The sequence below is a fragment of the Maniola hyperantus genome, chromosome 5, assembly GCF_902806685.2.
Source record: "Maniola hyperantus chromosome 5, iAphHyp1.2, whole genome shotgun sequence".
Classification (NCBI taxonomy): Eukaryota; Metazoa; Arthropoda; class Insecta; order Lepidoptera; family Nymphalidae; genus Maniola; species Maniola hyperantus.
This window is the reverse complement of record NC_048540.1, coordinates 8830667-8844474: the sequence shown is the minus strand read 5'-3', so window position 1 is coordinate 8844474 and position 13808 is coordinate 8830667. Positions and strand designations below refer to the sequence as shown.

The window sequence follows — 13808 nt, the reverse complement described above, 5'->3', positions numbered from 1 at the left end:
AGTAATACAAAAGTGTGTCAAGGTTCGGTATATGGGTAGGTATAGGTGTCGCTTTTTTTAATGTGGGGATGCTAAAGATAACCTTTGAATAAGAGTCCAAGATTGTGGCCCAGAATAGAAGCAAAATCTGCACCAAAATTTGATATCTATCTGGTGTTGAACATAACAAAGTTGTTTCTACTACTAAATAACAAACAGGTATAGGTGCTTACACAAATTTTATAGACCAAATTTTCAAGTCGTGTCGTTATGTATTTATACGAGCTAATATGCCCTTTTCAAATATCTGCTTATACCTATATTATATTATATTCTTAAATGTAATTTATTAGACTAACAATAAAATACTTGTTATCTTTACTATAAACTGTACTATACTGTAATATAAACATAGATTTATTACCCCGAAGCTAGCAAGCACGTCCCTAATACTGAATATTTGCGTACATTTCGAGGGTGAGATATAATTTAAGTTTGCTACGTGAGACGTACCATCATGTCCCATGAATGAATACAATCTTTGAATAAGTGAGAGAATATGAAAAAATTCAAAACATAGGTATTATAGGTATATGATGCTTTTAATCATCGATATAAATGACAAGATATGCCCAAGCGAACAAAACTTTTCACGGTTTTGGAACCAAATAAATCAACGCCACCTCTTAGATACTAATGAACGACCTGTTTGAAATTCAGACGACACTGAGGTTGCATTGGTGCTAAAGCACCAATGAATCGGTGCCATTTTGATTCAATGGCCCTGTCCTTATGAAGTAATATATATATCAATGCTTTTAAAGTTTCATAAATAACTACAGGAATAAATAAAAACCTGGAATAAATATTGTTTAAGGTAAGTATTCCATACAAATAGTATGGTACCCAAAACACAGACGCTATTAGATTTAGCCACAGGATTTAGCCTTAGTTTGGCTTCCTAAGACCAGCACTGGAGTCAGACACGTGGATTATTTTGTGTGACACATTATTAAAGTTTTTCCGACAGCTTTTACATGACTGTCCAAAAAAAGATGTTTTATGTTCTTAGGGTTCATGTATGTCCAAGTGAGTTCTAAATGCCTCAACAGATTTGGATGTTTAGGGTATCGTTGGAATTCTTACATCATCCCAAGTGACAACTAATAATTTTATTGAAAAAAATTGAATAATCTTAGTAGGCAGTCATGTTTTTAAATTAGTTATTAAAGCTTATTTGCAATATATTTCCCTAGAACCCGTAGTTCACCACTAGTTAAAAGTTTAATTCCTTTGTTTGACAGGTGGTCACACGGTCTACTCTTCCACCAGGCGGTTGTGGACTGCGCACGTGCAGCAATATTGCTTCCACTCGGTATCGCAGTATTCCGATGTCAGCCTGTGTACAAGTGTTCACTAGTGGAAACTGCGTTTCTATTACTTGTGAGTACATTGTTATGAACGCCCATAATATCCTTTGTTCACATAAGGACAGATTTATTAAATGAGGTAATAACGAGAAAGAGGCGCAGTTCTGCAGTCACACGCAACTGCCGTCGCACGCTGCAGTATGACACACTTCAATACATAATTTCTTTAAGTAAGTATAATCTTACAAATTCGCACAAGTGCGCATCTCTGTTTAATCAGAGGGACGAATTTCTGGAAAGTCTGGAATGTAAGCCTGTCATAAAAATTTCCTGCATGTTGCACATATGATATGTAATTCTACAAGGCAATTATTTTACTGGACCGAAGCCAGGGTGTAGTCGTACCTGCCAGCTTTAGAGAAAAATTTCAATTACGTACTTAATAAGGGACAAAAATATTTATTTGCCCAAGAAAATTGTGAAAATATTGCAATGCAATATTGCATATTATGAAAAAATGCATATTTGAATTAGAATTCCGTGGCATGTGGAAGTCCCTACAAGAGACCTATGTCCAGCAGTGGACGTCTATTGGTTGATGATGATGATGATGATGATGCATATTTGAAGCATATTTTTGCATAATTATGCAATATCATTAACATCATCAACACATCGTCAACTCACTAAATTGAGCACAGGTAACCTCTCAGAAGTGTTTGGCTACTGTCCATCACGCTGGCTAGGTGCGGATAAGCAGACTTCACACACGTTTGAAAACATTATGGAGAACTCTCAGGCATGCAGGTTTCCTCACGATGTTTTCCTTCATCGAAAGCAAGTGACACAACTCCGAAAAGTTAGACATGCGTGCTCGAGTTCGAACTATGGACCCCACGAATCGGATGGCCGGCGTCTTAACCACTAGGCTGTCACTGCTTTTTAACATGCATTACTTAAATAAATTAGCAACTTATTGTAACATGAAAATATTTCTAAATAATATCTGTCCCGGCTGTACTCACGCGTTTAGTCGACGCTAGCCCGACTAGTTTCGAACCCATCCGGGGTCCTTTTTCAAGGAAGTCCGTTCGCGCACGCGCCGCGGTTTTGATTCACTCACGGTAGTTTAAACGCTAAAATGAAAATATTTACGTATTTTTTTAAAAAAGAACATTAGCTAGGCATGACTAACACTCCCTTTTCCCCTCCAACTAAGCGTAAAGCTTGTGCTAGGAGTAGGGGACGACAATAGTGCAACGTGTGTTTTATAGTGCAACGATTTCAGTCCGCTCGTTTAACCGTTGAGCTATTGAGGCTTCGGATATGTTCAATACAAAATAATTTTTTTCAAATAAAAATCTACCTACTCATATTTGCTGGTTGAAATAAAGTTGTAAATAAAATTATTTAATTGGCTTGGCTTCTACATGACATCGCAATAGAGTGCTTGTTTGCATAGCTGAATGACTTTAATTTATATTTTATATTTTAAACAGCTCAACATAATATACCTACCTTACCAGTTATTTGTGTCGTATTCACATTTCACCACTAAACTCAGATAAGAGGAGATGCAACTCAAATCGTACTATTTACTCAATACTTAACACAAAATATTAAATTAAAATTAATTTTGTAAAAAAAAACTCTTAATGCAATATGAAATGTAAGCACGTTATACGTATGTAATATAGGTAACTGGTATAAATACCTAAATATTCTTAGTACCTTTAGCTATTAGGTATTTACTAAAAATATTTTTCGTACAATTTTGCCATAAAATAAATCCAATTCCTTTGAGAAAATTGAAAATTCATGAAGCTGCCAACGGCCAAGACAAAGAGATTTTACCTGTGGATTGCAATTTCACTTTGAAACGAAATAAAAATTACAGCGGTAATAACTTGATACATTTTCAAAATATACATAAATTACTAAATAATTTCTTTTTAAATATTTAATAGTTATTTACAAAGTTAATAATATTATTATTTGTTTTGTGTTTTTATTAACCTACCTATGACTTATGCATGATGATGCAGAGATGTCTATATATTTTTTCAATTCTTTTAAAAAGTACGCACAAAAATTGACATAGACCGTATTGGCCTAAGAGCCAGCGCGTGCCAGACTTTCTTTATTATATAAAAGCTAAAAGTTTCTTTGCGCATTGTCCCCAACACTGGGGGGAACGTTTGTTTAGATCATAGTGGCTTTGGGAGATAACAGGTAATAAAGGTGTAAAAAATCTTACATCTTATAAAATCTAATTTTATTTTATTTTCTTTAGAATAGTATTAGAAATCACGTCATGCATTGCCAAACACTTAGTATGGTGGCAACCCCCTGCATTTAGAGCCTCGATGGCTCAACGGTTAAAGGAGCTTACTGAAAACCGAAAGGTCGCCGGTTCAAATCCCACCCGTTGTACTAATTGTCGTACCTACTCCTAGCACAAGCTTTACGCTTAATTGGAGGGGAAAGGGGAATATTAATCAGTAACTTGGCTACTGTTCTATTAAATAAACTCAGCTTTTATAAAATAAGGAAGGTCTGGCATGCGCTGACTCTCTCTCTCTCTATCAGTGCGTGGCCCCAGGTATAAAAGTAAAGGTTTGGTTTATTTACCATTTTTCAAAATTAACATTTACTCCGTTACATAACTTTTAAACATTTACTCTGTTATCGACCAAACCTGTAGGCATATATTTGCAAATAGTGGTAGATAAAGTAAAACCGTGTAGAGTTGAGACTCAAGTGTTAATTAATCCGATTGAAAACATTTCATACCTTGCTTAATTACGATAAGTTAGTAATTGCGTGCAAATAAACTGAACTAAAGTATAAAAAATATTCTGAATGGAACACTCACAATTTTAGTTAGGTACGTACCTACTCAAATTTTCATCATAAAAAAAGTTTGAATTGAAATCAAATCTTATTTATTTTGTTAAACAGAATTAAATACCTAAGATTGCTGCTTTATACTTTGGAAATTGGAAAGCTATCGCTATGGATGGAATGGACATATTTAAGAAAATCTTAGCACCGACAATTCGCTTAAGGTTAATATCGTTAACTTTAGTCTCCAAGATCTTTGAAAATTCGAAATACACGTAGGTTTATTTCTTTATGTATTTATTTTAAATATTCATATTATTTCACTTACTTTATTTTTAATGCTTCTTATGGGTTTATGCTTTTTTCACAAAACATTTGGTCATTTAACTGGTAGGTAAACAAACACAAAAGACAAGAAAATAGATCTTGATTGCGGTTATTTTCAAACCACATTGCCTCAGTGGCAGGTTGCCAATTTGGCATTATGAGCAACTTTGTCCGAACGACGATCTTAGTAACATCCCGCCGGATAAGAGGCATACTAAGCCCTCAAAACTAGAAAAATCAGTAGATAGGTACCACTAGCTAATGCAACGTGTTGTTTTTATTTAAAAGAATAACCAGTCTAGTGCTAGTTGGGCTCGCACACGAAGGGTTCCGTACCATCGTACAAGATATTCACTTTTATCTGCAATTCTGCAAGTTAATGTGATGGACACATTTTAATTTTTTTGTGATGTAACCACAAATTCACGGTTTTCGGATTTTTTCCTTTACTTGTGCTACAAGATCTACCTAGCTGGTAGGTAGACCTGCCTTTCATGATCAACGGTAATTACCCCAGTTTTCATTCCCTTTCCTTGACAGACACGACAGACTGACAGACAACTAAATGAACCTATAAGGGTTCCTTTTCTCTTTTTGAGGTACGGAACCCCAAAAAAAATGAAAAAGCTCCAATGTTGTAGTAGTAGAATCATAGAATCATAGAAAAGCTCTCTCTTCTAAGTTTGAATAAATTGCCTTTCATATTATGGTATCTGTTTTGAATAAATAATAATATGATCCTTAGTACCAATCATAATAACCACGAAACGTGGAAAAACGGAGCAGGCTCGATTGATTTGCTCCCAAATGTACCAATTATAATTAATTAGTAAAAGCTTACACATAATCTTTGAGTGTCTAGGTAGGCACAAGCATATTTTTAAAACCACATAATATTCTATGAACAAGGTATATAATAGGTAGGTACATTGTGTTTTGAAAAAGCCTCTTAGCACGATAGCTCAGCTACCTATAACTTCTATTGTTCGAAACTTGCACAGTAAGGTTCTTGTCTACATCGTTATTTTATCGATACCTCAAGTCAGTTACCCACCTGATGAAGATTTTCTTATCTACTTTTCAATAATTTTATTTTATTAACAGATTAACAAAATCGAATGAGTAGTTTGCAACTATGGGGAATCGTAGACGGATTAAAAGAACCGACAAGTTACAATCTTACAAAAAACCAAACACACATAGCCTCTGTAGTCGCATAGCAAGACTACAACAACTACGCTTTTCCTCAGGTAACAGTTTCCACGGTCAACATGCTGACAACGGTACTAAACGACAGTCCTATATTCCCTGAAAACGAGGAGGAGCAAGCTGATTTATCGGCCCCTTTGCTAATGGATAGTCCCCAGGTAATAAACACTTATTTTTATTATTTTAGAGTTTAGACTCTTTATGTGGTTTATCAACGTGTAATAATATTCATGAGTTACGGCTACAATTCGTCCTTTAACCTATAGGTTCCTTAATAGCTGGACATAGGCTTTTTCTAATCCACCCGTTTCCAGCCAACTCTTTAAGGTTATATATGTCTATCGGGATGGACTCGGAACACGATAGAATAAAGTGACAGCACGATAATCATTTGTTTTATAACTAGATGATGCCCGGGACTTGGTCCGGTGGATTCGTGTTTTGTTAAATTCCGTGGGAATTATTTGATTTCGCGGGATAAAATATTTGCTTATATCACTCTTCAGGTCCTTAACTATATTCATGCAAAAATCACTTCAATCCCTTACTCAATTGCATCGCAATTGAAGGACAAACGAACAAACAAACATAATAAATAATTAGTTCCTTAGAACATTATATCTACTTATATCAGGTTTTAGCAGTTTGCTATCAAAAAGGTAAAAAGTCTTTTATCTCTTGCCATTGTAGCGGTCGACATTGGCCCGCTAAAGAATAAAGATGACCGTGACCGAAAACTGAGTCACAATGTTTTACCTTTTTTATTTTTAAAGAAAATGCTATCTTTATCTAATGACATGGAAATAACACCTCATCAGGACATTGAAATGCCACAAAAATTATATACCTTGAAAGAAAATACTTTTTTACTGTCTAAAATAGGTCTAAGTATCTGTACCTACACATCTTTATGTTAATAGATACTTTTATTGTATGGCACAGTGTTATCTAACAATTAAAATAAAATTGTTAATATAATAATATGTACCCATTCGGTATAAATTGCAGTCAAGAATAGCGTTGAAATCGTATAAGTCAATGGTTGAAATAAACATTTTAGTTTAGTTGGTTCCTTTGTTTCAGTGCGTTCTTTTCGGCACGTTTATGATATGGTTTGCGTCAATTACGATAAACCTTGGACCCACTTTCTTATCGGGAGCGTTGGCGGCGAGCGCCGGCTCTTACGGCTCGTATGGCCCATCACCGTCCTGTCCCTTAGTGCGAGGACCCTTCAGACATTACGTACTTAATGCCCTGTGGATAGGTGTTAACGCTGTCTGCGTTGGATTGACACTATTCCATTTAAAGAAACTTCATCGGGATCTCACTAAGGTTCGTATAATTATAGTAGGTTACCATGACGTGTGTTTGTGATATCTCAAACAAAGAGTTGCGAAAAATTAAATCAAATTACCCAACAGTCCAGATCCATTACCATATTGCATATTACATTCATCGTAATAAGTGTTATAGTTTGTCCCACTTGTCCATGTTAGATAGGATATCGCATATCATTCATTCATCGCTTTATAGCAGATCAATTAATTAGCAATAGCAACATAAAGAGTAGCACAAGGTATCTATCATTTTATGATTATAACTTAATGTTATCTATATGAATCCCACTAGCGATAGCGCTCAGTACAGTAACTCATATTAAATCACAGCGAAGCACGGTCACAGTAATGTCTACTGTGGCACGTTGGTTCCGATGCAAGCGATGTACCTAAGTACAATAAATAAGTTGGTAAATTGCCAATATTTTACCTAACTTTACGTATAAGATTTAAATTTTCGCGCACGAACTTATTTGGAATGGCATCACACATGGCCGTGACATGTACTGTTCCGAAAATTGTTTTCCCGAAGTCGTGAAGTTTTCGTTACAAAATTCAATAAAATTTGATAAAATTTAAATCTTATCGCATGCAGGCTAACGTAGAGGCTGTACGAGTAGCTGGTCTAGTGACCACGCTAGTCAGCATGGCAGGTGACCACAGGCGCATGGACTCGCTGCCCAACAGCGTCGGACCGAGGGTATGTACGCATGCATTGCATGCGTAGACATCTTGCATCATAATCTTCCAATTGCACAATAGCGTAGACTAGTGCGAGTGTCTAATTACTCTCAGAAGGATTTCAAACTAAATAATACCTCCGTAGGTAGGTACGCTAGTTTTAAAAACTTGAAGTAACTTGTACTTATTGATTTTTATCTCAATTTTAGGTAATTTGAACTTCTTACTTAATTTCCCAGTTTTAATTAAACTATAAAACCTTTTTTTCGTAACAGTATACTTACAAATTTAAGAAAAAGGCTAATTAAACTAATGGAGAATATCTTTCAGACAGTCGATGGTGCACTGGCAGACGGTCAGTGCCGTTCGATGGGTAGTGCCAATCTTCCTCTTGGAGGAGGTCGCAGACTGAGAGGATATCTAGCTAGAGTCGAACGCGAGGGAGTTCGCCGTGTGCGCATGTTCCTGGTCATCACCGCAGCATACGTTCTATTCTGGGGGCCACTATTCATCATAACGCTGCTGCACCACCCGACTTTGACTTCACATGTAGCGTATGAAGTAAGATTGCATTATATTATTTTTATTGAGACCTGAAAAAGTAGTTTTGTAATTTTACAAAATAAAACTTCGTCGAAATTAATCCTTTTATTGAAGGCAGTCGCAATATCTCAACATTTATGTGGCTTTATAATTACTTTTATCTGTACTGTACTGCTCCCGTTTCGTCAGGCAGCTTCTTGAATAACACGTAGTATAATAATATACTTTTTCAACAGCTATACTTTCAAATCACGCTGCACATATCGTACGTGCATGCTGCAGTGAACCCGCTGCTGTTCCTTGCCCTGCACCGCGCGCTGCGACGTGCTACACTGCAACTGTGCTGCGGGTGCTGCGTGCACTGGAGTCAATTCGTACTGGCTCTTACTGCAGCCGGTAAGCCTCAGTGAAGTGTTAGAGTTATAATTATTCCCCTTTCCATTAGAGTAGGTAATTATTTAGAAACGAACGTCTTTTAAATCTGTCTTTGTATGGTATTTGGATCTGTCACAGTGACTGATTTTACCATATTATTTAATACCTAATGGTCATACTGACTTCAAAATTACATTGTTTTCACAATTATCCCAAAAGTTAACTAGTGGTGCTTGTTTCGTGGTATAGAGACCGGTGACAGCCTATAGATGGATATGGCATCGGCCCCCTTTTCGAGGGATCGGTGGTTCGATCCCGGGCATGTAACTTTAAGTTATATACCTACGTTTTAGGCAACTAAATACCACTCCTTTAGAAAACCTGCATACATGAGAGTTGGCCACTTGCCCAGCGTAGTACGATACTCTTCTCATTCTAAGAGGTGACCCGTGCTCAGTAGTGAGCCAGTGATGGGTTGTTGATGATGATGATGGCAAGGCTGCAAAATATAATGCTTGATTATAGCTCAGTCCCCTCTCGCACCGTCATCGTTTTCGCCGGCCGCGGCATCACCCGAGCCGCCGCCCGCGCCGCCGCCGCCCATGGCGCCGCCCGCGCCGCCGCACGCCGGCCCGCCCGCGCCACACACGATGATGGTAATTACTTCTTATATGTAAGTGTTGACACCGTAATACGTGGTTTATCACTCGCACGCACCGCACGTACCCCTACCCTAGCGAGTTTCATGTAATGCGTATTCAAAACTCCTTTAGTTTCCGCTATTCTAGAACTTTCCAAACAATTTGTACGTGTCTTTGTTGTTTACAGTGTCTCACTGAACTTTAAAACTACCGAGCTATTATTCATCTGCTGATAATGTCTGTGGCGTTGTTTTGTTTTTACCTACAACGTACAGACTTTTACTATACTTGCCTGCTGATGCTAATCAGCGCTGAATTGCATGTTTTCAGTTTAATTATTATCTCTATGTCAATGGCGTTTTGTGAAATCGTTGGCTGTGATTCAAATGGTAGCGTCCCATAGCCGCCCTACGCGTGGTAAAATGATCTCAAAATCTCGATCTCAGAGTTGGGAGGTTGAGGAGTGTGATGCAGAGAGTATGTCGAGTGCGCGTGTGCAGGGAGACGAGGATATGATGGAGTCGTGGAGCGGCAGCGTGCGGCGGCCGCGATCGCCGAGCCCGCTCCTGCCCGCCATCTGAAGCGGCCTCAGCGCCGAACGCCTGCCGGCGCGGCCGCAAATGTTCGCCTGCCTGCCACCTTCCGTTCCGTGTAAATAACTCTTGGAGCGAACATCTCATACATATGATACGGATACTCATCTTCTCGTGCACAATTTAGTGTATACAATCTGTCTTATGAATGTTGTTAAGTAGATGTAGGTATGTTTCGAATATTAGAAGTGACAAAGTACCTACTCATATAAATTAATCAAAGATTAAACCTACATTATTGAGATCTAAGTATTTACTTAATGATCGTAAATAAGCAAATGTCCCTATTTATAGATAGGTATTGTAAATGTTACAAAAAACGGAAAGCTCAATTCTAAAGAAATAAATTGTAGCAATAAATTTTACATTGACAGGACATAAATATTCAATATATAATATAAATAACAATAAGAAATATTTTTGCGATCATTTAAATAAATATAACCAGATAACACCAAACAAAGGGTAAGCCCATGAAATATAAATAGGTAGATAATATTAAAAGCAAGTAGGTATTTGTAAGACGTAGCTTCCATTTTATTTTGATTTTCTAACGTTGATATTAAGCTTGTATTTGTGGGTAGGCAGGTATTTTTTAAACCAAATATGTGTCTGTAATAGTCTGTAAATAGGATTTTAATAATAATTGTTATAGTTAGTAATTTTTCAAAACTAATTGTATCGCTCTATTCTTACATTAAAAAAAGATAACATTAATAATGCTACTAAAAAAAAATTGTAAAATTAAATAGTAGGTACCTACTTTACATTTTGCACTTTCCATTAAATATACCTTAGTTTATAATTTTATTTATTTTGCTTAGGTAAGCTAATAATTATTTTGATACCCAGAGTTCCAATATAAACCAAAGTCTCATATTGAAACACTGGACTAATACGAGAACGAACATTTAATAATAAATAGGTTACGTCTATACAGGCTGATGTAATGCAATTTATGTAACGAACGGCAGCTCAACAAGGCTAGATATTATTTTATAGACATTTTACTTTTACTACTTAATTAACTTTTTATAGGTTTTGTATTTATTGTTAAAACATAAAATTTCAAATATTTTCTTTTATATACCTACCTAATTATTATTTTACTTAGACAATTTAAGTGGAAGCGTTAGGCGAAAATAGTATTTCTGAATCGATCATTTGAAAGTAGAGTTTTAAATACATTCTGCAAAGACTGATTTTATCATTTTTTGTATTATTTGACAAACTAAAAACAAGAAATAAACAAGAAAAGGGTAAATTTTAACGTCCCGTATAAATATGTATAGGTGAATTATGTAAGTACAACTATTTCTAAAAATCTTTAAAAATATTTGATCTATCAAGTAGGATTCGATTGTAAATAGATTTTAACCTTATTAAGTATAATATGTATAATGATAACCTTAAACTAAGAAGAATCCCTTTCGTGATTCTCTAAAATATATTTGAATGATTTGTACTGGGAACATAGTATTAAAATTCTACTTTTCTATTTTAAGAATTGACAAAAAACTTTACGTAAATAATAAACCTACTTACCAAGGTTTTTTGACATAAATATTAACTGAGATAAGAGTACCTAAGCAGTAGGTAGATATCTTCCCAAGTTAATTTAGCAAAGTAAAAATATTTATATTTGATTAAAATTCGTTTATATATTATACCAAATTATTGTCCAAATTAGTATCCAAAGTGCCAACAATAAGTGGAAAACCTGCTGAAACAATAACTGAACGTTGTTATTCTAAGAACTGAACCAAAAAATAAGCACTTTTCGTATTAAAATATCAAGTAATCTTAGGTAGGTAATTAATATATTAATTATCAAATAATATTAGTTTTATGATGCCCCTTCATTTAAAATAACAATTTTATGAATTTTGTAACTCTGGATAGATATAATATTAAATGTACATCGACTTGTTAAAAGGGTTGTAAATAAAATAACCAAACTGTAAAATAAGTATAGTTAACTAAAATGACTAAGAGATAAATGTAAAACTTATATGTGTTCTTATAACGAAAAAAGATAAACTAACAATGTTAAAATATACAAATAAACAAAGTAAAGTAACATAAACAATTTTGTTTTTTTCGCATCTAGGTATATAATACCTTATGCCCGCAACTTCGTCCACGTGGACTACATAAATTTCAAACCTCTACTTTACTCCTTTAGTTAGATACTGCAAATCGCTTTTTCTACTTACTTAACCACTATCTATAAAATGTTCATCATCATCCTCAGCCAATATGCATAGGTATTGGACATAGGCTCTATTTAAGGTAGCACTAACTTTCTCGCCTCACTAGCCTTCGACCTTTTCTACTCAATCGATGCTAGCCACCTTCCAAGAAAAGTTATCCGTCGCTACGGTAAACTTGCTAGACGCTTTTCAAACTTCTTTTTTTTAATAAAAATCTATGCCTAGTAGGGTACTATTAGAGTTGCAAAGCCTACTTAGTTCCAACCATGGAGCTATGAATCAGCTTAGCTTAGTACTTACAAAGTGAAAGTCAAAGTCAAATGATTTATTCAAAATAGGTAATAAATTACTCTTATTGATTGTCTGGTATAGTGTTAGATTTGTAAGATAATATAGTGGTGATAATTATAACGCAAACTTAAAACTAAAGCTACGAGGGTTCCAAACGCGCCCAGGTCTGAGAAGAGCCCACAACAAACTCAGCCGGGTATTCTTTTTATTATCACCACTTTACAAAATTATTGAAACTTATTAGAACTATCACAAAGTCGTTAAGCAACTCATTCCCAAGCTTGCTTATCATTTAAATAATCCTTTACATTGTAATAGGATTTTTCAATTAGTTTACGTTTTATGAAAACTTTGAACTTGTTGAGAGACATCTCCAATATGTCTTCTGGAAGCTTATTATAGAAACGTATGGAATTACGAGCAAATGAATTGCTAACTTTACTGAGCCTAGAGGCGGGAATTACAAGTTTATTTTTATTTCTAGTATTTATATTATGACAGTCACTTTTTTTTTTAAATTTATTTATGTTTTTATGTACGTACAGTAAATTTTCAAAAATATATTGATTATGCACTGTCATAATTTTAACTTCCCTAAATTTAGTTCTCAGCGACTCTCGTGGCCCCATACTGTATATGGCTCGAACAGCCCTTTTCTGCAGCACAAAAATAGAATTAATATCAGCAGCATTACCCCATAATAATATACCATATGACATAATGCTGTGATACAATAATATTACTAATTTCCTTTAGTGCCCGAAGAAGTCGACAAAGTCGCTACCTAATTCTTCTGGAAAATCACGCTTTTTTAGACAGCCATTTGTTTTCTGTGACCGCTCTGATCATTTCAGTTTACTTTATTGTAGCAAGTACATTTCTATTGATCAAATTATTGTGCCGACGTCATCAGCCTTGATGTCTTGGAGCGTAATGAGCCGTCGCAAACGGTTGTTATCCTTATTTAGTAGTTCAACCATTACGGAAGTTTAATATAAAGCGCAGAAGCGGAAATTACTGTTGATGTATTAAAAGATGACAATTTATGTTCTTTTGAGCTATTGAGGCTTTTCTCTCTTTCGTTCTTCTACTCCTTAGTCCTTAAGGTTAAACTAACGTGATCAACATCGCTCCTAGAGTCCTAAAAGTTTGTAATACAAGAAAATATATGAGCCGCGCTGTTGTAGTCGCGTTCCTTATAATTTACAAACGGCAGAGCCAATACAGTAAACGCACGTGTACGAGCGTTTAATGTATTGGGTCATACCGTCACGCGTTTTGTATGTCCAACAGTCCGTTATAATTATGCAACATATTTCTGCCATGTCTTTATTGCTTGGGTTGCATAGCTGATGGTGCTTGGTGGTCCAGACTTTAAAATAGTCTGAACCTTATAATTCGGTGT

At 35.4% G+C, this 13808-nt stretch overlaps 1 protein-coding gene across 12 annotated transcripts in view; it reads left to right on the top strand.

Moving 5' to 3' along the window:
• LOC117982543 (gastrin/cholecystokinin type B receptor-like) overlaps positions 1-11970 on the top strand; it is a 28528-nt gene extending 16558 nt beyond the window's left edge. For 4 of the 12 annotated variants that reach the window (XM_069498522.1, XM_069498525.1, XM_069498521.1 and 1 more), the window contains 8 exons: positions 1284-1422; positions 5771-5887; positions 6813-7061; positions 7662-7766; positions 8078-8308; positions 8527-8686; positions 9196-9321; positions 9807-11970. In XM_069498522.1, coding sequence (XP_069354623.1) covers positions 1284-1422; positions 5771-5887; positions 6813-7061; positions 7662-7766; positions 8078-8308; positions 8527-8686; positions 9196-9321; positions 9807-9961 — 1282 coding nt within the window. In that variant the 3' untranslated portion in view covers positions 9962-11970. Of the gene's footprint in view, positions 1-1283; positions 1423-5770; positions 5888-6812; positions 7062-7661; positions 7767-8077; positions 8309-8526; positions 8687-9190; positions 9496-9752 lie in introns of those variants that run through there. The other 8 variants (XM_069498524.1, XM_069498527.1, XM_069498528.1 and 5 more) reach the window with 8 other exon arrangements.
• Positions 11971-13808: the final 1838 nt, after the last annotated feature.